Source organism: Rhipicephalus sanguineus, chromosome 5 (genome assembly GCF_013339695.2).
Source record: "Rhipicephalus sanguineus isolate Rsan-2018 chromosome 5, BIME_Rsan_1.4, whole genome shotgun sequence".
In the NCBI taxonomy this organism is placed as follows: Eukaryota; Metazoa; Arthropoda; class Arachnida; order Ixodida; family Ixodidae; genus Rhipicephalus; species Rhipicephalus sanguineus.
The window spans coordinates 172,225,993-172,251,373 of record NC_051180.1 but is presented as its reverse complement, the minus strand read 5'-3'; the positions used below and the strand labels follow the sequence as shown (position 1 = coordinate 172,251,373).

Sequence of the window (25,381 nt, the reverse complement as noted above, 5' to 3'; positions counted from 1 at the left end):
CAAAGTAAAGCAAGTCACTGAGGCTGCAAAGAAAGGTAGCCCTAATCAAAGAAACGGATTCGAGGCTCGAAGTTTCCGGACGTCAAAACGGCGCTGAATGTGTGGCATCGTGCGAGAGGAACCCCTTCCGTCACATCGAGAGATAAGGCCGATTCTCTGGACTTAGCGGCAAAATGTCATTAGGCGCTGCGCCGTGCTCCCGACCGGGCTGCAGAAATTAGGCGCCTTTTCCTCTTCAAACCACTACCACCACCACCACTTAGCGGTGGGCTAAACTGATCTAGCCTGCAACATTGGCTGGTTTGACCATTTTCTTAAGCCAAACAACGTGGCGTCACGCACAGTGATCGCGGCAGCGTCGACGCAGCTACTCAAGGGGTGACGACATCCGCCGAAACAAGAAACATGCTTCGCTTGATGCGAAATAAATTTGAGTGCAGCGGCCTTAGTCGGTCTCTCTGCACTAAATAAAAAGGCAGTGCCGAAAAACGCAGCTGGTTAATAGCGCTGCTATGTCATTATTTTTCTTCAAAACCTTTACAAAGAACCAGTTAGGCGCTCCTGTTCAGTAGGGATAACATTTCTAGATAGAACTGAACTTCTCAATGGAATTTGCCCAACTTTGCTTATCTCGAAATTTTTTCTGGTTTTTACTACAGTCAACGTCCGATTTTTCGGACTCCCTAGGGACCACGAAATCGTCCGAAAAATCGGATAGTCCGAAAAAACGAATTCATGCTTCTTTACTCCGCTAAAGCGGTCAAATCGCCACAGCCACTAGAGTCACTGGAAAATTTCAGAGTACCGCAAAGGTAGGCTGCACGCGGGCGACATTGGGCGGCGGCGGCCATTTCCCTTCTGGATCGTCCGGCGCGTTGCTAGCGTGTGCTGAGAAGTGACCGATATTTTCGCCTTAATGCCGTGTTACGCTCGGTGGAACTGCAATATGTGTGCATGTTTCTTCAAGATGATATTAGAAGTGATTTCGACCCATCGACAGTTATGAATCGACTGCGCGGTAAGCGGTGTAACTAATTAAACATGCGGCGAATGTTGCCATGTGCTTGCGAACTTGTCGTGGCTTCATCGGTCTCTTTTCGTGTCGCGGCCGGGTGTGTTCGCTAGGTCCGGAGCTGTAAACATAGTTGCATTAGCGTAGTGACTTCGTGCGAGATGCTATTTACTTCGACATTTGGTGAATCTTGACTGTTTGCGCTAGCTTTGCTGTCGGTGTTCAGATTCACCTCATAGCGCACTCGAGAACATTATCGAACAACATCGAGAACCTTCAACATTGCGTCCTTCGACTGATCGCTGACGCATACCTTGCTTGCGCACCATGCTTGCTATTCAACTGGGTGATATGTCTAATAAAAGTGGTGTGTGTGTGTGTGTGTGTGTGTATCCATTAATTGGAAGTTGTGCCTGGCGTATTTATGTCTCGCTTCGGAACGCCAGCAGCCGAATGTACGGGCAAATCGGCGTGCAGTAGGTAAGGTGCATCTTATTTTGCGAATACGTTGTCATTTCGTAAAATATACGTAGAAAATAGGACATGAAAAATGATTGACATCACTACTTAATTGCTTCATTTCCTATTCTTTATCATAATATTCACAACGTTGCAGTGCATTTGCAAATATTTTGCTGTGTTTCGACAAACTGTTTTTTTTTTGTTGTTGACGTTGCCAGCGCGTAAACAGCTGGAATTCAGTTTCTGCACTGACTTTAATTTCAATTTTTTTTTTCATAATGCACTCTTATTAAAACTTACTCGGCACAGTGCTTTCTGTACTTTTGATCAGAAATAGCACATACCGGAAATTTTTAAAGCGCATGCTACAGCAGAACATTATGAATAAAGACCTAGGGCTCGCATGAAATCGACTCCCTTAATGCGTGGAATCTGTCGGAATTTTATTTATTTATTTATTTATTTATTTTGCTGTGACCATTTCTCACCCACTAAACAGTATTACGCTTCTAGAAGTCTTGCGCAATGGCAAATGATCATGCCACAATTGCCTTCAAGGTATAGCAGTACTTCAATAAATCTTCGATTTCGCTCTCGTGCGTGACCTGCTTATAACTCGAAAAGCATGCACAATCTGTTGAACAGATCGATATATAAACAGGTGAGCAAATAGAAAGGTATGTGGTTTTCAATACTGCTGAACATTGCGAACCGAAAAGGTGAAGTATCCTGTCGCATGAGAGCTTTCCCACCAAAGTTCGTGTGATTCACTGCAGAAAGGAGTGTTCTTCGAGGGAGGTGAATTCATTCCGGCCAACTATGCAGCCACGTAGAATTACGCTCTTTTGTTGTTAATTTTTTCCACACGGAATACAAAAATAAACGAGATCCCAGGGTAGCTCACCAACAACGTTCGGTTGCTGGTGAGCTACTCTCTGGCACCTGCATGAAGCGTTTAAACAAAAGCGACGAACTACTTTTAGGGACCGTGGTACTGCTAAATGTCCGGCCACGCTCTGCGTTCAACACGCGTGCACCCAAAGCGCTCGGAAGGGATATGGCGGCGAGAGGTCACGTGATGAGAGTAAGCCAGTCGCGTCGGCGGCGGCGCGCGGAAAACAGATGCGATACTCTGACAATTTTCCAGTGACTCTACACAGCCACGTCTGAAATGGCTTTAATGCTTCTCAGTACAATTATTAGGCATTTTGGTGCGCGCCCAGGTTCTCGCAAATACATTCGGCACCTGCCGCGAACCCCGCTTAACTACATGCGTGCCAACCGCCACTTTTGCATCTCGTGATGAGCGCCGCTGATAACAGCAAAGCGCAGAATAGATTACGGCTCTCTCGCATGAAGCATTTGGAAACGATGACGCGGAACACAAAGACTGTGGTGGAAGAGTGGACGACTCGTCCTGCTTTCCCCGACGCGTGTGCGCATGTAAACGATACGATGCGCACACACATCGCTGAATCTCCGCCGATACGCAGCATTTGCTGCCGTGTCAAGCCGATCGTTTCTAGTTGTGTGCAGCACATCGCCAACTAAGCTGACGCCTTCACTGTACTGTTGCTGTATCATACGCACGCATTTATCATGAAAGGGTTCGTGATGCGCACTTTGTTCCTGACCGCACACTGGCACGGCGATGGCAAGCTGGTTTCGTAGGGGAGTGAAGAGTGCGCGTGTGTTGGGTGCGGGTCTCGGAGGCTGTGTGTGGTTGATGGCGGAGAAACAAGATGGCGCGAGTGTCGGGTGAGCAGCGAGGGGGCGCGCGGGAATACAGGAAGAGCAGGGAGTGGGTAGGAGACGGAGGTCGGACATGTTGGATATGTGGCGCGGTGAATAAAGGGTGTGTAGTGAACGTGGTTGTGGATCGTCAAGTATATCGTCGAGTCTGACAAGTGGGGGCCCGTCCGGGATCGACATGACAACAGAGATGGACGTGGTGAATGTGCCGGAGGAGCTGCTTCAACATCTGCTGGGGCAAACAAACGGCTCCGCCATACAGCGTGAGCAAATCGCGGCGGCCGTTAGACAAAGACTCATGACGGCCGAGCCCATACCTGCAGGCCCCATGACGGCGGCGGCATTCCAACCGACAGGTGACTGTGCTCCGCGGTCCGCGGGAAGTCAACCCCCGAGGTTCACGGGATTCAGTGACACGCAGTCCCCCGAGGAATTTCTGGACCAGCTGGAGACCTTTTGCCTGGTGACTGGGATCGGCGCCGACAGAAGGCTTAGCCACGTCGTGCCTGCTGCACTGGAGGGTAGCGCGAAGTTATGGCTGCGTTTCGTGAAGTCGTTTTCATCGTGGGATGACTTCAGGGCGTCGTTCATAGCGGAGTTTTCTTCGATTGACGCGAAGCGGCGCCTGACACAAGAACTTGAGCTCCGCACTCAACACCCCGAAGAAAACCTAAAAGAGTTCATCTACACGATCGCGGCGTATTATGACCGGATCGGCGGTGAAGTGCCGGAATCTGAAAAGGTTGACCGTGTGTTACGGCAGATGCACTCGCAACTCCAAGATTTGGTGGAAGGCAAGCAGTTTGCCAATCTCGCGGAGCTGGCAAAGGCAGCTGACGGCCTCATGGAGCGTTATTGGAGGCGGTTCCAGTACAAGCCACCGCCACCTCCAACCGATCAAGTTGCGCGGGACCTCGCCTTCCAGCCATCTGTAAATGTGGCCCGCCTGTCAGGAGCGAGGCCTGGAGTGACGATGGCGGCGGCTGCCGCGCCGTTGCAGCATCCGTCGGCGGCATCTTACTGGCCGTTGCACCCCGCGGCAATACAGCCGTCCTACCACCGGGACCAGTTGCACAGGTCGCCCGCTTTTGCTACAAGGCCTCATTTGTCATTTCCCAGCGCCGCCACAGCCGCAAGGATATCAACCGCTCGACTCCGGTGGAGTCACTTGCCATCGCTGCGGAGGCGTCGGTCACATTGCCCGCGAGTGCCCTTCGGGTCGGCGTAGCGGCCCGCCCCGCTGCTACCTAGCTATGCAACAGAATCGGACATATCCGCTCACAGTGCCCGGGAAACGGGAGATGGTAGGTGCTACTCCGGCCAGCACCTACGAGACAGCGCTGCGAGTGGCGGCCTTGGCCGGCAACAGAGAGCCTCTCCTGGAAGTGCGAATTGGGCAGACTACATTCTTGGCCCTGCTGGATACAGGCTCAAGTGTGAGCTTGCTTGGAACACCAGCGGCAGGGGTGGCCGAGGCGACGGGCGCCAAACCCAGGACACAGGAACGAGCACTCCGACTGGCAACAGGTTGGTCGCGGTCAACCACATCCCTAAAGTGCAAGATACAGTGGGCCACAAGCAGCCGCATACAACGTTTCCTGTGCGTGCCAGACTTGTGTCGGGACATTGTGCTTGGCAGAGACTTTTTGAATGCGACAGGCATATCCCTACATGTAGCGCTGGGTGGGTGGACTATTGGAACCGACCCGTAGTGCATTGTGCCATTTGCAAAGCGTGAAAGAGATGTGACTGCTGCGCTCGCGATAGGGGAAGACGGCGAATCTTATTGCCTGCAGGGCCTCTTTGAAGAAGTGCTTGTTGTACCGGGCACGGGAACTTTTCCAGCTGACGAAGGCATACAGACCATGAATAAGGTGCTCGATGACTTCTCTCATTTGTTTACTGCAATTCCTGGATGTACCTCCCTCGCTCAGCACTCCATTGACACTGGAGATAGTACGCCTGTGAGATGCAAGTTGCGGCCAGTAAATGCAAAAAACAGGGTGTCTACCGACCGGGAAAACCGGGAATTCTCAGGGATTTTGGGTAGTCTGGAAATTCTCAGGGAAAACTCAGGGAAATTGTGCTCCCATCAGGGAAAATCCGCAGTAACTTTATTGAAAGGCAACGAAAGTCGCGGTAGCGCTGGCTCGATATTTTGTGAACGCATTTTTCAAATCAAACGGCCGCTGCGGCTGCGGGGATGTGGCGCACCTCAATGCTGTCATCGCCTTCGGAGCAGTGAAGTGGGAGAGAATCCGGCTAATGCGTGGCATGCGGGAACCGCGAACCACGGCACATCGTATCGCGCAATGTTGTCAGGGTGTTCTGTGACTACGCGGTGTAGTTCTGTATTTTTTCTCGTGCGTGCTGTACGTTAGCGCCCGATATGGCGTTTTTGTTATCTCCGCGTGTCAAGTAACAAGCATGATTTGTTGTAGAAGCGGTAGCAGTAGATGTAACGAGCTTGACTTATCTTGCAAGCGATCGCGATCATTCAGGAAGCGGATGTCTTCGACGAGGCTGGTATCTGGCAAGCCATCCCGATCGGCGAGAAAAAAGACGACGCTTGTTGGCTGTTATCGGAGAGCTCACTCGCTCTGATCCCGAGCTTCAAAGATGCTATTTAGGACTCCGTGAAGAATAGAATAAATTTCCAGGCGAGAGCTAGCGTAACTAACGGGCCCATTCACAGCAAGTGAAAGCTTTTTTCTTTCTTTTTTTCCCGATGAGGGCACTGCTGAAACAAGTTTTAGGCAGTCGACCAATATTTTTGGGGGCTGCAGCTCGCAATAACCAGCCACACCACGTGGATGTTTGCTACAAAGTCGAATTACAAAACTTTTCAGAGCCAAGGCATAGCGGCGACCGAAATTCGCGACACCAGCACGGGTCCCATTTGCTCGATTCGGCGCGCGATGTCGGAAAACAGTAACGTTTCCACCATAATCGCATGTGCCGTAATTCAGGCTGTTGCCGTGCTTTCATGCGATCTTAGCCCGCGCTATATTGCTTTTTTTTTTTGCGATAGCAATTATATAGACACTCCGACGCGAATTTTTCGCCTTCGCCATGATCTTCCTTATCAAGTCCAAATCGCGATTACATCACCCCGCGTGTCGTATGCTCCATGCGCGAGTGAAAGCGCGCGAGCGCTGCCGACGAACGGGGCTTAAAGGGGTCATGAAGCACCCCTTGGGCTTGTTGAAAAAACACATCCTGCAGAAAGCTGACACGGCTATGAACTGCTCAGCCAAATATTGCAGTCGTGCGCGCCGCGTAAAGGCTACAAGCGGAACGAGAAGTTGCTGTTTTCTCAGGCGCCCTCTTTTCAAACAGAGGCCGGTTCTCACTCTCGTCGGTGGGCGGGGCGTCTGCCCGTTGACGTCGCTAACTGCATCTCCACGTCGCAAGAGACATAATATCTTCATTGGCCGATAGCCGACTTAAATCGAGAGCGGCGTTCGGATCAGATGCGCTTCTTGCCACGGGGTACCGCCACTTGCCGGCGCCGCACTCCTGAGTACAAGGTCGCCGCACTCGCGCACGCGAATCACAGCGGGAGAGCGATCGCGTTTCATGACGCGCGTTGACGTAACTTTCTTCCCCCGTGCCATCCCTCCCTGTGTAGTTTCCAGTGCGCTCGTCGGCACGAGAAAAGAGAGAAAATGCTGAGAGCGTGCGCCAAACCCTCGTAACTCCGCTCATTCTTGACGGATTCGAGAAATTTTTGCGGCAATCGATTCGGGAGGCAGTAAACTCCGATACTGAGGTCATTAGATCATTACTTAGAAAAGTGGTTCATGACCCCTTTAAGAAAGATGAAACGAGCCGACCGTCTCGTTCGCTCGATGGGCACATGGAGATAGGAGCCGGCGGGTTGGGGAGGTGGGGGGGGGGGCTGCGTGAGTTTGACAGGAAGTGCGTACCAGCGGGCGTGGTCGCGTGCGCCGCGGTATCTTTAGTGGGGATCAGCAGACGGCTCATACCTTTGTAGGTGTTATGCTCTAATCGCAAAACTTCCGTTGAAGCCATAGCAGTGGCGGATCCAAGGGGGGGGGGCGTAGCGGCGATCGCCCCCCCTTGGATCCGCCTGTTGAGTTTGCCCCCTTTTTCAGGTTGCTTTGCCTGCCACTGCCCAAAAGGGGTAAAGAGAATCTTGTCGCTGCTCTCTACCCTAGGCACCGCCATAATCCCCTCTGGGCTGTTGTAAATATGCGTGACCCACCAAAATGCACTGCTGAGCGGGGGCTTCAGCCTTTGTACACCCCCCCCCCCCACACACACAATACACCATTAGGTACCTGAATCCGCCCCTGAGCCATAGATAGGGCACTTCTCTTAGTGCAGTGGCTGCGTTTCCTGAAGGAGCGAGTGGCTAGCCTATATTCATACAAAATTCCTCTTTGTTGCTATCGGATTTACTATATTGCTCTCGCGGTGAAACTGTGACTATTTTTTTCTAACGTGGGATGGTTTTCGATGTTTGCGTTCGTGGAGATTAAATGGTTCTGCTGGGCAACATGGTAGCAAAGGCGTTGCATTGCTCTGGGCAACGCGCGAGCATTTGACAGCAACCCGCAGCAGCAGAACAAGCTGCAGAACAGCAGAACACAGTGCATTAAACCCGCATTTGTTTCGTATTTACATGTGACACTCTGGCAAGGCATCTAACTGTGATTGCTGCACCTCAGGCTCAACAAAATTGATTTTTTTTTCACGCAGAAAATGAAAAAAAGTTTTTTCATGTTGCCATATTAGTCGAGCATTCTTGTGGCATTTTCAGTTTAAGATTAATCCTTCAGTAACTATGCCTTGCATGAAAGGTTGAATGTCAGTTTTAACGAAGTTTCGATATAACGAAATGAGTTGCCGCTTTTACCAACTTCGCTGTATTGAGGTTTAACTGTTCTATGTACTATTCAAATGGGATTAAGTCGTTTTTATTTTCTAACGTGCGTATTAGAGAGTGACATCACCGAGCGATGTGGTCTCTACCCATCTTGACATAAAACCTGACATAAAGTTCCGCTTCACTCAGGGAATTTTCGCAAAAACACTCAGGGAAAACCTGGAAAACTCAGGGAATTTAGAAAAGTCAACTTGGTAGACACCCTGAAAAAAGCAAGAGATCATTGAAGGATGTGTGAATGACCTTTTGGAAAGGCTTTTGGAAAAGACCTAGCACCAGCCCTTGGACTAGCGCCCCAGTGCTTGTGGCCAAGAAGTCTGGAGGCTACCGGCTTGCTGTGGACTACCGGCCGTTGAACGCACGTACCCTAGTACCTGCCTACCCAATGCCTCGAACGGACTGGCTGCTAGCGCAATTGGGCCGTGCAGTGTGGTTCTCAAGCTTCGACCTTTCCCAGGGGTTTTTTCAGATTCCCGTGTCTGAGGCTGACATTGCCAAAACAGCCTTTATCTGCCATCAGGGCACATTTGAGTTTACGAGAATGCCCTTCGGGGTGGCAGGTGGCCCGGCAACTTTCCAGACCTTGATGGACCGGCTGTTGCAAGGAATAACTCACGACTTCGCCATGGCGTTTCTGGACGATGTCCTTGTCTACTCTGAAAGTCTCGAGAGCCATGTCAGGCATGTAAGGGAGGTGTTGCAGCGTATTGAGAATGCTGGCCTTACGATTAACCCTGATCAAATGCAGGTGTGCCGTCAGTCCCTTAAGATTTTGGGCCACGTCATCTCCCCTGGGCAGTGCAGACCAGATGAAGAGAAAGTGCGGGCGGTACTGGATTATCCAACACCCACCACGATTAAACAGTTGCAGGCTTTCCTGGGACTTGCTGGTTATTATCGCAGCTTCATACCACACTTCCCACTGACGGCACATCCACTCACTGTTCTTCTGAAGAAAAACGAGCCATGGCGGTGGGAAGAGAGCCAAGAGCGAGCTTTCACCGCGCTCAGGCATTCCTTAGCTCAGGATGCAGTTATGAGCCTTCCAGATCTAAATCGACCCTTTGTGGTGGAGACGGATGCAAGTGGCATTGGCATTTCAGCTGTGCTACTGCAGGCTGGCCCTGATGGACTGCAGCCCGTTTCCTTCATTAGCAGGGTTCTCACAGAGGCCGAAAGCCACTATACTGTCCAGGAGTGGGAGTGCCTTGCAGTGGTGTGGGCAGTGGACAAATTCAGGGCGTATCTTGAGTTTACGGAGTTCGAGATACACTGTGACCACTCATCCTTGTCATGGATGTTCTGCACCGACCAAGCTTCGCCCAGGGTCAAGCGTTGGGTCCTTTGCCTGCAGGGTTTCAGTTGCAAAATAAAACACAGACGGGGGCTAGCAAATATGCCCGCAGATGCCCTGAGTAGAGCCCCTCTTCAAGGTGAAGACCACCCCAGTGACAGCTTGCCCGAGAGACTGTTTCCCATTGCTTAGGGATGGTCGATTAAAATTTTTAATCGATTAATCGTTAATCGCTTTAGCCTTTAATCGATTAATTGCTTTCGGTGGAATTTTTTAATCGATTAATCGACATTCTAAATGGGTGCTTTAAAACCGGTATCTCGTTGTTTGAGAGGCATCGTTCGTGTTTAATATGGGCCCAAATCTTTTCATTAGACACGCTGACGATCCAAAATTCCCACTTTCTAAAGTGTCGACGACGGGCCCCTTGTGTGCAGTGTGCGAAAATTCACACTTTCGCACACTGGACACAAGGGGCCCGTCGTCGTTGGTTGATGTCGCGGATTCAAGCATCTGTGGCTATCATCCCTGGACTATTCGGCAGCAGGTCGCATTATCTCGAAGCCTGCCTACTCGAGCTCATCGAAACCGGATGCGCGTTCGGGGACCACACTGGTTGGAAAGTCGCAGTTGAAACATGCAGTGTGGCGGAGGGTGAGGAAATCCCGAGAAAGGTAAAAGAGACACGAGGAGAAATTAAATAAGACGCTCGCTCTAGTAAGCAAGTCATCTTTTCTCGGTTTGTCGTTTAGATATTGTTGAAGCCCTACATAATTCTATAATTGCGGACTGACGCGATCTTTTTCTAGAGGTCACCTATGCAGAGATTACACAGAAATACACTGGCCTCAAGCAGACCATCCGTACAGGCAACTGAGGGAACTAGAAGGAAAGAAGATGACATTTACGGCTCGTTTTAGTTGAAGCCCTACATAATTCTATAATTGCGGACTGACGCGATCTTTTTCTAGAGGTCACCTATGCAGAGATTACACAGAAATACACTGGCCTCAAGCAGACCATCCGTACAGGCAACTGAGGGAACTAGAAGGAAAGAAGATGACATTTACGGCTCGTTTTTCTTTGTTATACACAATAATAATTAGAACTAAGAGACAATATTGCCAAGAAAAAGTATAGGGGGTGTTATTTGTAATAATTGGGATATAAATCTGAAGAAAGTGCAGTGGACGGAAAGATAACTTGTCGCCTTAAGGGACCGAACCTGTGACCTTCGAATTACTTTTAGGGGCTCGTTTTTCTTTGTTAGACACAATATTAATTAGAACTAACAGACAATAATGCGAAGGAAAGTATAGGGGAGGTTAAGGGTGTATGAAAAGAAAAACGAGCCCTTAAAAGTCGCTTTCTCTCCCTCATTCATAGCGAGGGTCTCGTTCTGGCAGACTTGGTGCCTTCAGGTAGTATGAGAGGAATTATTGGTCAGCTGCCAGCTCGTAAAAAAAGGTCACTTGCTACGTGACGCCAAAATGCAGAAAAAGAGTGTTCCACACTCGCCGCCATGGCTGTGATCGGCGCTGACTAACACTCCTAGGTTTAAATGCACATGTGTACCCTATGAAGTGGACGGGGTGTGACCGCCGCCGTAGCTCAGTGGTAGAGCATCGGACGCGTTATTCGAAGGTCGCAGGTTCGGTCCCTGCCGGCGGCAAGTTATCTTTTCGTCCACTTTACTTTCTTCACACTGATATCCCAATTATTACAAATAACATCCTCTATACTTTCCTTGGCATTATTGTCTGTTAGTTCTAATTAATATACCGGGAAATAGAGTGACATGAGTTTCTGCCTCCCGGCTAGAAAAAACAGCAGCCGCGCCAGTATACTCCGCAGGTTTCACCTGATCTTTGCCGTAGCACGGCGCCACTCACACCTTCTCAATTGTGCGTACATCCTGAACTGCAAGCGCTATCTAGTGTAGCAGACATTACAACATAAATTGCGCGACTGTCCTTTCTTGTCACAGCAGAAGATGGGGGCCTCTAGATGAAAACTGTATTTCTCCCTAAATATGCGATCATACAGTATTACTAAGTGCTACAAGGTCACTTCTTCAATAGTAATGCAATGGATGCTAGACGTTCGGTAAACCGATGCGCACTGTTGCGGATTACATAAAGGGTCTATAAGGGCCTTTTCACAATTCGCGAGTGCGCATTTCTGCACTACATTTTCTCTCAACTAATGGCAGCAACTTTCGTGCTTCAAGAGAAGGCGAGGTCGTAGTTGCACGTGCTGGCGTTTGTCTATTATGCGTGTTCGTGTCAAGAGAGCCGAGTTTACACTTTCCGCGTCCCAGCGCAAGCAAACCACGCTTGAACACTCTGTTTGAAGAAGTGACTAGCTGCCATTAATTGGGTTAACTGCATCGTAGGAAAGTTAGCTCAACAATTATGAAAATGGTATATATACCCTACAAGACGGACAGTTGGGCTAGTTGGTATACAGCAAATAAAGGATGGTTACTAGCGTCGTTGTCCTCTTTACGCTAGCAAACGTATCTTATTATGTATATACGGATTACCTAATCATCTCCCCATCATCGTACTTCATCACTCTTTTTGCCCCGTTGCGTTTTCCCCGGTGCAGAGTAGCAGGCAGGGGCGTACTAGCTCAGGCCACCCTCTCTGCCTTATAATACATTTTCTCTCTCTGTTTCATTGGTAAACAATATTTTATTTGCTAAAGAGTAAAACAGAACGGCACTAAGAACCAGTGAGTAAATAAGCAGCGCATATTACAATGCCGCACTACAGGTGACGAAAACTACTCGTTCACCAAATGTAAGCAGGCATGCGTTTATGCGGCAACACGATGAAACAGCGCGGCAAAAAACAAACACGAACAAAATAAGCTACAAGACGATGCGTTGGCACGTATGAAATTTACAGAAAAGAATAAAGTCCTCTTTTGAAAGTTGGCGAATCGCCGTGCTGCTTACTTTCTCAACAGTCGCCTTTTGTTTTGTTTCATGGGTCGCTGCTCCGAACCACATGCTTTTTTCTACTGTGTGAAGAAATGTCAGTTGCCCGAGATGCTCGGGCGACAACCGACGCCTCCTTTGGGTCGCCACACATCCAGCATGCGAAAAAAGGCGCTCGGATGCTACTGACGTTGCAGGAATTGGCAAATACTCAATTGCAACGTAAACACATGATCTAGGCCAGTTCGCACGCTGCGCCAAGTCTCAAGTGGGTTCGGATTGATGCGGCGATCGACTACAGGGTTACTATAGTATGTCTTGAACTGAGAAGGCATTTAGTTCATCGGATCGTACTCCAGTGCAACGCAATTGCGTAGAAGTGCGCGATCGACGGCATCCCAAACAGAACCAGAAAAAGTAGTTGTATTCGGCTTTGCAACTTCCTGCGTCTAAGGATAGCGTTCAGGGTCTGCGTCTCAGGATAGCGCGCCTCGCAGTCATGCGCTCCGGCCAAGGGACGAGGTTGGGGGCGGGAGTGGGAGATGCCGTAATCGATTAATCGAATAGCTTTAATCGATTAATTCGATTAATCGAAATGCACAAATCGATTATGATTAATCGATTAATTGTGGACCTTTAATCGATTAATCGTTCATCGATTTTACCATCCCTACCATTGCTGCACAAGAACCTGAAGGGAAGATTACATGTGAGCAAATAGCAGTCGCCTTGGAGGACGATACGACACCTTTAAGTGACACCGGACAACTTGTACAAGAGCAGGCTCGTGACAGCCGTCTCTCAAAACTGAAAACCGTGGTCCAAGGGGTTATGCTCCCAAATTCAGACCCTGATCATCGTCTTTTCCATGATCTGGCAGAAACAACAGAACTGGAGCCAAATGGACTGCTAGTTCAGCTAAGAGGCAACAAAAAGGTACCATGGCTGCCTTCTCACCTCTGGCACCTGGCATTGAAAATGGCGCATGATCACCCCACGGCCGCCCACGCAGGGTTTTTCAAAACCTTGAGACGTGCAGCTGCACGATTTGTCTGGCTGGGCATGCGGGCAGACATATCAAGGTATGTGCAGGGCTGTGCTATCTGTCAGCGCACAAAACCTCGACGCAAAAAGCCTGAAGGCCTGATGAGCAGTCAGGGGGCGACAGCACCCATAGAAGAGCTCAGTGTTGACATCATTGGGCCTTTGCCCTTTACACCTCGGGGCCACAAATACTTGCTAGTGGTCATCGACAAGTTCACGAAGTTTCCCAAGTTGTTCCCTCTACGAGCAGCAACCAGTGCAAAAATATTGGAGTGCATTGTCCAAGTTTTCTGCCGCCATGGGACACCCGTGGCCATCACCAGCGACAACGGGAAGCCCTTCGTTAGCACATTATGGCGCAATCTTCTGAAACACTGGGGAATCAAGGATCGGCATACTGTGCCTTACCGGCCGGCTGGACAAATGGTGGAACACCACAATGGCACGATTAAACAGTGTCTACGAGCATACTGCACTAACCACAAAGACTGGGACCGCCATATACCCGAGATCGGCCTTGCCATGCGCACGGCGGAGAGCGTGGTCACCGGATATACTCCAGCATTGCTTTGCTATGGCAGAGAGTTGCGCACTCCGTGGGAACCTGCAGGCAACAAGGATGACACGGAGCCTCCAGAATGAGCACACCATGCACTTGCTGCAGAACTCAGGCAGTGCCTTGGAGAAGCCATGAAGTATGCTAAGAAGCATCAAGCAGCTGCCTGGCAGGCTCAGAAGTCAAGTTATGATCGCCATCGACAGTCAACGACCATCAAAGAAGGTGACCTTGTGCTCTTGGACACTCACACTTTGAGTGATGCAACCAAGGGTGTTTCGGCCAAGTTGGCACCGCGGCGTGGTGGACCTTATCGGGTGGTCAAGCAGATTGGTGAAAACGACTTCATCCTCAGTGACCCAGCAACGGGACGTCGTCGAACCATCGCCCATGCTGATCAGTTAGTGCTGTACCACGAACCATTACTTCTCCCTTCCGCCACGGATTCACACTTTCAGGGGGGGGGGGGAGAGTTGTGAGAGATAGGGGAGTGAGGAGTGCGCGTGTGTTGGGTGCGGGTCTCGGAGGCTGTGTGTGGTTGATGGCGGAGAAACAAGATGGCGCGAGTGTCGGGTGAGCAGCGAGGGGGCGCGCGGGAATACGGGAAGAGCAGGGAGGGGGTAGGAGACGGAGGTCGGACATGTTGGATATGTGGCGCGGTGAATAAAGGGTGTGTAGTGAACGTGGTTGTGGATCGTCAAGTATATCGTCGAGTCTGACAGACTGTGGTGGAAGAGTGGACGACTCGTCCTGCTTTCCCCGACGCGTGTGCGCATGTAAACGATACGATGCGCACAAACATCGCTGAATCTCCGCCGATACGCAGCATTTGCTGCCGTGTCAAGCCGATCGTTTCTAGTTGTGTGCAGCACATCGCCAACTAAGCTGACGCCTTCACTGTACTGTTGCTGTATCATACGCACGCATTTATCATGAAAGGGTTCGTGATGCGCGCTTTGTTCCTGACCGCACACTGGCACGGTGATGGCAAGCTGGTTTCGTCCGTGAAGGCAACGCGTCTGTGCGGCCCACTTAGCGGTCTTGCACAAAGAGGCAGTAGGAATGGCGGCGCGGCGCATTGGGGTTCTCGCCTATTAAATGCGTGCAGTACGCATGCAACTGCGCTAGGCCACATGCACTACCGAGCAGTTAACCGAGATGCTTATCGTAAGGGTTGTCAGCAATTAAGCCGTACTGGCGCGTTTGCCAGCTGCCGCCATCACGCCTCCGTGCATTTCCGCTGCTTATCCGTAACATTGCCACATGGCACCGCGATAGCGGCCCCTTTGAATTTCTGGTCAGCTTCACCCCATAACGTTTCGGCATTGCGGCAAAGCTGACTTTCGGACTCTGCTACTGTCGCAAACAGATTGACTCGTGAAAGCGCTGGTTCGAACCTACGAGATGATAGACGCGGCTGAGGTGGGGGCTTCAAATAATGCCTTTCGGACCTGCAATTTGGCAGAAAGTCCGAAAAATCGGACGCGGAATAGTTTCAGCATCCGAAATTTCGGACGTTCTAATACATTGGCGTCTATGGGGCTGGTGACAGTGCCGCGAAAGAGTCCGAATTTGCGAGCATGTCCGGAAAATCGGGAGTCCGAAAAATCGGCAGTTGACTGTACTTCGAGTTAACGAGGTATTACTGTACATATAAATGTCAATACAGTAAAAATTTGTTAATAGACCATTTTCAAGCAATCCCAGAACCCCCCGCGGGCGCGCGAAGCACTATGGGAAAAGTCTGTACGGCGAGCCCGCCGGCTGTTCCGTCGCTCGCTGCTCGTTGGCGCCGTGGGAGCACCAAACGAAAAAAACGCGTCGCTGATGGCTGACTATTATTAAATCCTAAATACTACACGTCAGAACGCACCTGCATGTATCTCTACGCATGAAATGCGAAAGGAATGATGCAGTCAGTGTAGGTGTTACTGAGCGTATGTATACCGGATGTAGCAGTTAAGCGGCATGCGAGTTATCACGTGCTGATACATGCAGTCAAAACGTGCTATTGTGTGCAATGTGAGCTGGAACACCGAATTCGTATTTATTCAATGATTACTTGTTCACAAGCCGCTATGGCATTTAATGCCATAGCGACTTGTGACCGGTTTTAACCAAACTGTACAGGTGTTACGGTGTTCATATATAAGATGATTATTTGATTTTAATTGACAAGTCACGCGATGCACAAAGAAGTGAGCACATTCTAAACGTGTTTAAAGAAGAAGGAAAAGGGATGGGACTAGAATTCACTTGCGAGATGCCTTACTCTGATAATTGGCTTTTTATTGATTCATGCCTTTAAGTTTCACTGCGGATCATGTCTGCGGGCAGTATAGTCCGCGTTCAGCGAAATCGGTGTTTAATTTCGCGTCGTCGCATTAGAACATTGTTAAACGAGGAATTGTGATGCCATGGTTACGCACGGCATTGGAAAAAGCTTGCGCACATAAGATGAGCAATAGTTTCCAGCTGCAAAGTGATCGCCTTAAAGAGGCGGGATATCCTGCGTATCGTTGCATCGGTTTGCGAAAATCGGTTCCCATGGCAAAGAAAGATTAATACGGACGTCCTCGATCCGTGAATAATAAAGAAACTAGAAATATTGCAGTTATTCCACATATTTATAAGAAGTCGCATGGCCTGAAGAATTTAGGGAAGCGATGTGGGGGTGAAGGTGTTTGCCGCCCCAAATAAGCTTAGTCGCATTAATGTCGCCAGGGTTCTGCAGGGGGCAAAGAAAAATGCGGTCAGAGGCATGCCAATTGTTTTGTCAATTGTGTAGGAGTTCATCACAAATTTCTCTTTCTTGTGTCCACATGTACATTGGCCAGACTGGTCGATGTATTAACATGCGCCTCAGCGAGCGTCGAAATTCATTTAATGGAGCCGTGTCATCTCGCATCGCTATGTCAGTCATGCAAATGTAATCCCATTTTCGAAAGCACAGTAATTTTGTACCATTAACCTAATCAGACAACGCGAGAAATTTTGGAGGCATATCATGTCACAAATAACGCGACAGGATGTGTCAGTCAACCATCTCAGTCATTAAAACACAAGGAATTCAACTTTATTAATCGACCGTGAACACGCGCCTTGGTTCTTTGACTATTTGTGCCTCATTATGGCATGCGCAATGCACCCCCATTTTTGCATATATGCTTTTTCTTTGAATAAACTTTCAGTTGTGGGTGAGTGCTAGATCGTTTGTGTGTTTTCTTCCTTGTACTGCTTTTTTCTTTCTTTGTTCTAAGTATTATTCCAACTTGTAGTTACAGTACCAACGAAGGTTAGTAGGCAGTTATCGTTCTTTACATATATGGTGCGAGCGACGCAGCGAATGTATCTCATTTCCCCAAATGCCGACTACACGATGTCGATAGACGTTGATTCCAATTAAATGCATCTGCGAATCATACACCGCTCCTGCACTTCACAGGCAACCGAGTTGTGTTATTTTTTTTCATTTATGCCGTAAGGCGCACCAGCGCAAAAAAAAAAAGTAAAAGGTGCCGCTTCTGAGCCGCTCAGCTGGTCAAACAGTGGGAGAGATGGAAATCGTCGAGAGGCCGTCGCAGCTAAACACTGAAGTTCGTGATTGAATTGCGCAGTCACATGTTGCACCTTGCCAAATTCATTGCGTCTAAGATGTCCTGGCGCAAGCGCAAAGCGACAGCGCGAGGCCCGCGCGCTCGTCGCGGCGGCTGCTGCGGCGTACACACTTTTCCCATGAGCGCTTGCGCGTCCGTTGGTGGCGCTCGTGTGCTTGAAAATGGTCTATTCGAATTTCATGGGAGTGAAAAAAAGTCTGAACTAACTGAATGCTAAATTATCGAAAGTATCAAAGAAGCGAATAAGTGCATTTTCATTTTCTTGATTAATATGTAAATCCAGTACTTATTTTGCATAAGAGCAGTGTAAAAGCTGCAATTTTCGTCAGTCACAACTTCGTTCACAATGTTGCCTCAGCTCAAGACCCCCATATCTTAACCTGAAAAGGCTCTGAATACATTCTTTTATTACGTACCACCAACACCACCACGGGCACATTACAATAATTTTTTCACCAGAAAAATGGTCGGCAGCAGATCGCTTGTTCATAATGTAGCAAGCGAGTTCTTTGCCAGCATGTGAAAGTGTATTCTGGACATTCTTCTCCCACTGAAACTGTGATATCGAATCAACATTCAGTGAAAAACGATGTATTGTTCATTCTGATGATGTATTGTGAGCAGGAAATTAGTCATATTGGTGCATTGGAGTAGCTTTCTTTTTGCGCATCTGAAGACTGAACTGGAAAGTGGTATATGTATTGCTCTTGTAAGAGGCGAGCACCAATGTAGCAGTTAGACATGTCTGTAGTACGTCCGATGCATGCTGCCTGAAAAAATTCCTTTAGGCGCGTTTCTTTGGATTCTTGTTACCCGTGGGTAACCTGCTGTATTGGATGTTCAAGTTGATATAATATACGTAGTCCAATGTGAGATTTAAGTGGCTCACTTTCTGTGGATTATTTTAATTTACATTTTAATTTTTAACTACATTTTAACTACATTTTTATTTAAATAATCAAATATAAAGTTAAAGTAACAACTCATCCCAATCTTCGAAGTGTAACTGAAACGCGTTTCCTTCACAATAAAGGAACTGGTAAGAGGAACTCATTCCGAGATTAAGGAGGAATGAGCTTTTTAGGGGAACGTGTACAACACTGTTGTCACCCAGTGGTGATGACAATGGCTCCCGGGCAAGGACAAGGTCCAGTTCTGGTTGTCAAGTCAGAACACCTCTTGACTTATGAGAGGTTGTTAAATGTGCTTATGTTTTTTTCCATTAGGCCAGCAATGGTGTGTACTCAGTTACCTGAAAAGAGGTATTAAGAGGGTGCTATACATGTGCCATTAGTAACTGTGCAATGGTGTCCTCCGAATGTATATTTTGCATGCAGCAACAGCAAACACGATTTCATTGGGGTGACAAGGTGGTGTGGCCAGTCTTGCTGACGAGCTCTGGCTGTTGGACACTTGTGCCATGTTATAAGTCTGTTTGATGCCGTTTTCAGAGTTTTCTGAATCTGCATTGATGCTTTATCAGGTACAGCAAGAACAGGTGCAGAGGAGCTCTTCTCCACCACCAGATGCAGCTGGAGGCAAGCCGCGACCTCGGTGGTCGGGTTCTTCAGGAGCTCGATCCCGCAACCGCGGCATGCCGGATGCAGCCATGCGGAGCGTTCGCTCTTCTACACGCCGTCACACAGCCAATGTGTCCTTTGTGCAACAATCGGCCGACGATGGGGGCAACACTGGTCCTCCAATAAGCATCCTCAAGAGGCGCGCACCAGCTGAAGATGGCTCACCACAAGGATCCCCACATAGAGCCAAGGTGAGCTAAATATCAATGAACTGCTCTTGGCAATCTAGCTCCAAATGCCCTGTACAGGGAAGCATCAGAGTTGTCTGTTTTGCTTAAACCCTTTCCCTACCAAAAACAAGCGGGGCTCGTTCATGCTGAAAGAAGCAGTTCGGGGCTATGCTCTTAACTTAACCTAATTCGTTTTGTGGAGTTCTTTTTTACTTGAACAGATGGTGCGGAAAAAATTTAAAAACATACTTCTAAGCGTGCGTTTTGGTCGAGAAAGAACTTGATTCTGCTAACCAGAATTAGAAAACTGTGCCCTCCTGTGCGCACGTGCTAAACAGAGCAGCGTATTTTCTCTAAATAATCAGCTTCTGACGAAAACCATGTCAGGACGTATCAGTAGCGGACACCGATATGTGGGAACAAACCTCCACCGGTGCGTCAAAGTTTTTTTTCTTTCTTTTTTTCTCTCTCACGGGCTCGCTTGTGCCTCAATAAAACTTCTGGTGGGCCTAGTTGGTACTGTGGGGTCTGATGATAAAACCGCGCCCATCGAACACACAGACGCAGTCCACACGGTGGAGCAAACAAACGAACACGTGTACATTTTTAACTGGTTTTTACAACAGTTAGCTCGTCAGGCAAAACTATCACTAACTAGTAGTTACACTAGAAGAGAAACTTGGGCCAATTGGTGATTCAACATTGTGAAGGAAAAAACAGCGCTAAAAATGGATGAGGACTAAGGAGAAAAACACTGCACAGGCGCTGACTCTCAACTAAAATTTATTGGAAAACACACGTACACGTATATACAGCAACTGACTTGGTCAAATGACACTCCATATCGTCTGTGCAGCAGAGCGAACCAGATCTACACAACTAACAACTCATGACGAATCTATACATCTGTAAGAGCATCCGATAAAGAGAACAACAACCCGTCTAATAAAAACCTGCATAGCATTAAAAAAAAATAAACGCTATTAACGTGGCAGCATTGAATCCAGGAATCTAACTTCTTTCTCACCAAGGGAAACCGACGGTTTGCTGACGTGCCCTTTCCCTTCTCTTTCAATGTAAAATGCTTCCATCACCTCCCTAGTGCACTTGTCCCGATGGCCAAACAAACACGTGGTTTTCTGCGCCATGGGCTGGCAGCCACACTCTCTACAGTGAGCCAGCAAATGTAATCCTCTGGAAGCCGTTAACGATGATAGGTGTTCCTTTAGTGTAACATTAACGCACCACCCGGATTATCCTATATACATTCTCGTGCATGATAATGGCAACCTATAGACAACACAAGATTTACAATGAACATATCTTCTTCTTCTTGTCCGGACAAAAAGTACATGTTTTGCGCAACCCCGAAGTTCTTCCATGCAAGCGGGGCCAAATTGAGGACATCTTGTTGGGAACAGACATTACAACACGCACCCCATACCTACTCGCCGGATTCTTCAATTCATGAGAAAACTTGTGCACCACAACGGGTGTGTTCATTGTGCATGCTTTCTTTTTTCCTACGTGTGTGATTCCCTCCTTTGACCCACTTGATTAGATTTTGGCAGCTTCTTAAGATTTCCGCATCAGGGTAGCCCGCCAACTTAAGCCTTTCAACTTGGCTCATGAAACCTTCTTTTAACGCATGCGCGGACGTTTTATGGAGCGCATCTCTCAATGTAGCATATCTTGTAATGACCTGAGGTAAACGGCAACATACCCTTTATGGATCGGAGCTTGTAGAGCAAACACAAATGTTCCTCATAAAAACGATGTCTGATATCGAAGAACTGACGCTCTTTTTTCCGGCAACTCGAAGGTGAATTTCCACCCATGACCAGAGTGCTTAAAAACGGATCAGATTTCTGCAGTCTTGCTAGGCTGATTGTCGGTTTTACTGATAATCAAAAAATCATCGACGTAACGGAAAACACGGTAGGTCAGGTCCCGTACCTTGTCGGCGACGGACCTGTCAACTTGACCCAAAAAATATGACTTAAAACCGGTGCCGCCTTCGATCCAATACAAACCCCCGATTTCTCCCTTTCCATTCCACAAACATTGACCGCAGGTAAAAAGCCAACAATTCTAGATAGCTTTCGAAGGAAATGCCACACCTGTTGACAAACTTGGCTTCATCGTTGTCCTCAACAACGCAAGACTTAACACTCTGAAAAAGTTCACTGTGAGGTAAGGAGTAAAACATGTCCTCAATGTCGATGCTGAAAGCCGTACATGAACCTGGGTTGCTTATCCAGAGAAAATCCACTGCACCTTCCAAGTTCTTAAATGAAAAAGCATCGACTACATTGAGGGCTTCTAGGTGCTTCTGCAAGCAGGTCGATATTTCAGACAGCCAAGTCCCTTTTTCCGAAATGATGGCTCTGAACGGGGAATCCAGTTTATCGGCTTTTACTAAGAAAACCTGCAGGTTTGATTGCCTCTTTTACTCTACTAACGAGACTGCACAGGTTCCTATCTTGCATAGAGTGCCTCGATGCGCGCGCCCCCGCTTAGAGTGGTGTCAGCTTTTGAAAGGGCAGGTGCCGCCTCTTCGGCCTTGGCGGCAGCGTGGCCGCCATTTTGAATCCCCCGCCCGGTCTCTTGTGCGTGGCGCGCGTGCGGTTTTTAGGTCGGCGCTCGTTTCCCTCCAGTTTTATGCGCTCGCTACCGTCACCATGGCCGGGTGTTGCGTGCCGCAGTGCACCAGTCATTCCAGAAACGCTGGGAGCTGTATCGTTTTAGAAGATACGAGGTTTCTTTGGACAGTAAAAATCAAACGTGACAAGCGGCATCCGAAGAACACATTATGCACTTGCAGCGTAAGTTTCCGGCCGGTATTTCGAATGCACATGCAAGGGTAACTTCTGGCGGTGTTAACCTTGCGTAATAAATGGACAAACTGATATCAGCTACATGCTTAAAATGCTTTGGTTCACGTGTGCATGAATCGTGCATTTTTCTTCGCAAACATTCTTTACTGCACTTGGTTGGTCCTGTATCTGCCTTTGATTTTTGCTTTCGCTATTTTTGTGATTTGAAATGTATCATGGAATATATTATGCGTGTTTGTCTGCAGATCAAATCCTTCTTTTTTCCAAATAATAATTATTTGTGAGAATTTACGTCCCAAGAATCCCATATGATTATGAGAGGCGCCGTATATAGTGGAAGGCTCCCGAAAGTTTGACCATCTGTTGTTCTTTAACGTACACCTAAATCTAAGTACGCAGGCCTCTTTCATTTCACCTCCATCGAAATGGGACCGCTGCGGCCGGGATTCGATCCCGCAACCTTCGGGTCACCAGTCAAGCACCATAACCAAAACCACGGCGGGTTCTTGTTTTTTATATTCCTTTCCGTGTTTCAAGTGCGCCTTCTGTGCTGGTTTGATGCCCATGTATGTGTATGTGCAGTTAAATGTTTTTTATCCTTCCCTGTTTCTGTGTTTCAAGGTTACATTTTCGTCCTCTCTTAAATAATTACGCAGTTCCTGTTTTTTTTAATCATTTACGATCACTGTGAATCGACTAGTGGCAGTTGTGTTTTATTGTGTAATTTGCGTTTTATTTGTGTAATTGCTTCTGTCAGCGCAGCATTAACGCGCACAAATAAATGGTCTAAACACTGTATATTAACGCGCGCGCGCGCGCACGCACGCACGCACACGCGCACACACACACACGCACACACACACACACACACACACACACATATTCAGTATTTTATTTCTTTGAGCAAGCATAATTTACTTATTTATTACTAATGGAAGCCCTAAATGCTCATACAGGAATGCGCATACAAACAGTTCTCGCGAAGCGTCTATACAAAGAAGACGCATGAAAACAACAAGAAGACGGGGAAGCATTGTGTACAGTAGACACGCTATGTCAGTAAAAAATACAAGAAATAAAATCAAGTTGTACAATGAATACGTCATGAAAAACCAGTTAATGAAATAAAAACTCACAGGGTCCCTTATGCGTTCGCTTAAGACGACTGGAAAGCGAAAGCCATCTTGTTAGTTTTTTGCGCACCTAGCGCGGTTTTGCATTGCCTCCAAGATCGGAGGCACGTCACCTGGTTTTGCACTGCCTCCGTGATCTGCCCACTTTTGACCAAGCTACGATGTCATGTGATAACGGCATGATATGACGTCACGCCAAAATTTGTGAAGCCATGATGACGTCATGTGGTGACGTCATCACGTGACGATGACTTTTTGCATCCCCCGTCCCCGACGTCGTTGTATGCTGACGCCGTAGACGCGGGACGCCGACGGTCAAATTTCGCGTTTGATGAGGCATTTAATACTTTCGCCTTAAAAAATACGTCCGCCACGGTGGTATAGTGGTGACGGAGCTCGGCTGCTGACCCGAAAGTCATGGGTTCGATCCCGGCCGCGGCGGTCGCATTTAGGTGGAGGCGAAATGCTATAGGCCCGTATACTGTGCGATGTCAGTGCAGGTTAAAGAACACCAGATGGTCAAAATTCATGGAGCCCTCCACTACGGCGTCCCTCATAATCATATCATGGTTCTGGCAAGGAAAACCCCAAATATTATCATTAATAAAAGGGACAAATAAACGACGCCCTGCATCTGCCGCACAAAGTGTAAAACAGTATTGGAAACGCTCAATAAAATGTGCATGCAATGGGGCATGCGAGAAAACCTGCAGATACAGAAAAATAAGGAAAAACGCACTGATACTGCGCGCATGCAAAGTTTTACGGCATACTACTCAACAACGTATTCATCCTTTTGATAAGGACTCAAGGTGCAACTCGAGTGCCGATACAGTAGCGGCTACAGATTGCGAGCAAGAAATGTCAGCAATAATAATGATAAAGAAGCTTTCGTTTCATTTTAGCAGGATATTCGCACCGTACTGCCCCTCGGCCCTTTATTGTGTACAATATGTATGATGCCATTTATAATAAACGAGTAAATTGTTTGCAAACTTAGCAAAATGAGCCACCTTAATCGCGCTTAGGTAGCTTCGCAACACTAAATTGTGTTTGTTCAGATACATATACTGCTGCTGCTGACATGTATACAAATAGTTACGAGAAAATTAAGAGCTTACGAGAAAATTAAGTAAGGCTATAGACTTTGTCGTTTCCGGCGTAAGGAAGAGGATTTGTTTTCAACAAAGCAGAGTGTACGTCTACCTCTAGGCTCTAGCGCATAACACATGCACAGGCCGTCAGCTTGCATGAATTGCATGCTTCGTTAATAAACATTTAGGCAACAACAGCAATAAAAGCTGCCCAAGCTTCAAAAAAGAAAAGAAAAAAGAGAAAGCTCACTAGCGTGCACTTATTTCCGGACGTATCCGCGCACCGCAAGCGCTTTGTGTAGCGCGTTTCGCATGCTGCCGAGCTGCGGCGGGATTCGCAATGGCGGCCGTCGTAGCAGACGACGCGCCTGTCCTCACCCTCAGCGGAGCGCGCGGGCATCAAGGCACCCTAATCTTGCAACGTAGTGATCGCCCTCTGTTTCACCTTCCCGGTTCTAACATCAACTCTTTTGAAATTCTTCAATACAGCTCTTTCAGGCTTTTCCATAAAAACGCCCTCTGTCATGACTACAAACAATCCTTCCTTAGAATAACAGAGAGCTGAGCTAGTTGGTAAGTATTCATTCTAAAAGACAGGGAGTGCAAACACGGACACAAGAAAGAAGTCAGGACACCACAAACGCCGACTAACAACTGAAGAGACGCACAACGGCTGAAAAGAAAGAAGGCACGAAAACTTATCTGCGCATGCCCATCCAACAGGCGAACCTATCAATCCGGCACGCGTGGCGGTCTACGTGGAAGATAACTGTTAAGGCATTTGATTTCATCTTTATGCAAGTTAATCGACGGTTGGCTCACGCAAGCGCTACCACTATTCTCGATATGCCATGCTTCAATCATCAGGCGCCACACCAACAAATTCACTGATTGCCGTACGAGTGTGGTGTATAAGATCCCTTTTAGCTGCGGCCGCTTCTACCTAGGACAGACGGGCAGATGCATCAACCAGA

The 25,381-nt window shown here is 48.1% G+C and overlaps 1 protein-coding gene across 1 annotated transcript in view; it reads left to right on the top strand.

The window, feature by feature from the left end:
• LOC119394442 (serine/arginine repetitive matrix protein 2) overlaps positions 1–19,364 on the top strand; it is a gene marked incomplete at its 3' end in the record, with an annotated part of 123,733 nt that extends 104,369 nt beyond the window's left edge. The window contains 1 exon segment of the mRNA XM_049415786.1: positions 19,077–19,364. Within this exon segment, the coding sequence (XP_049271743.1) occupies positions 19,077–19,364 (288 nt within the window).
• Positions 19,365–25,381: the final 6,017 nt, after the last annotated feature.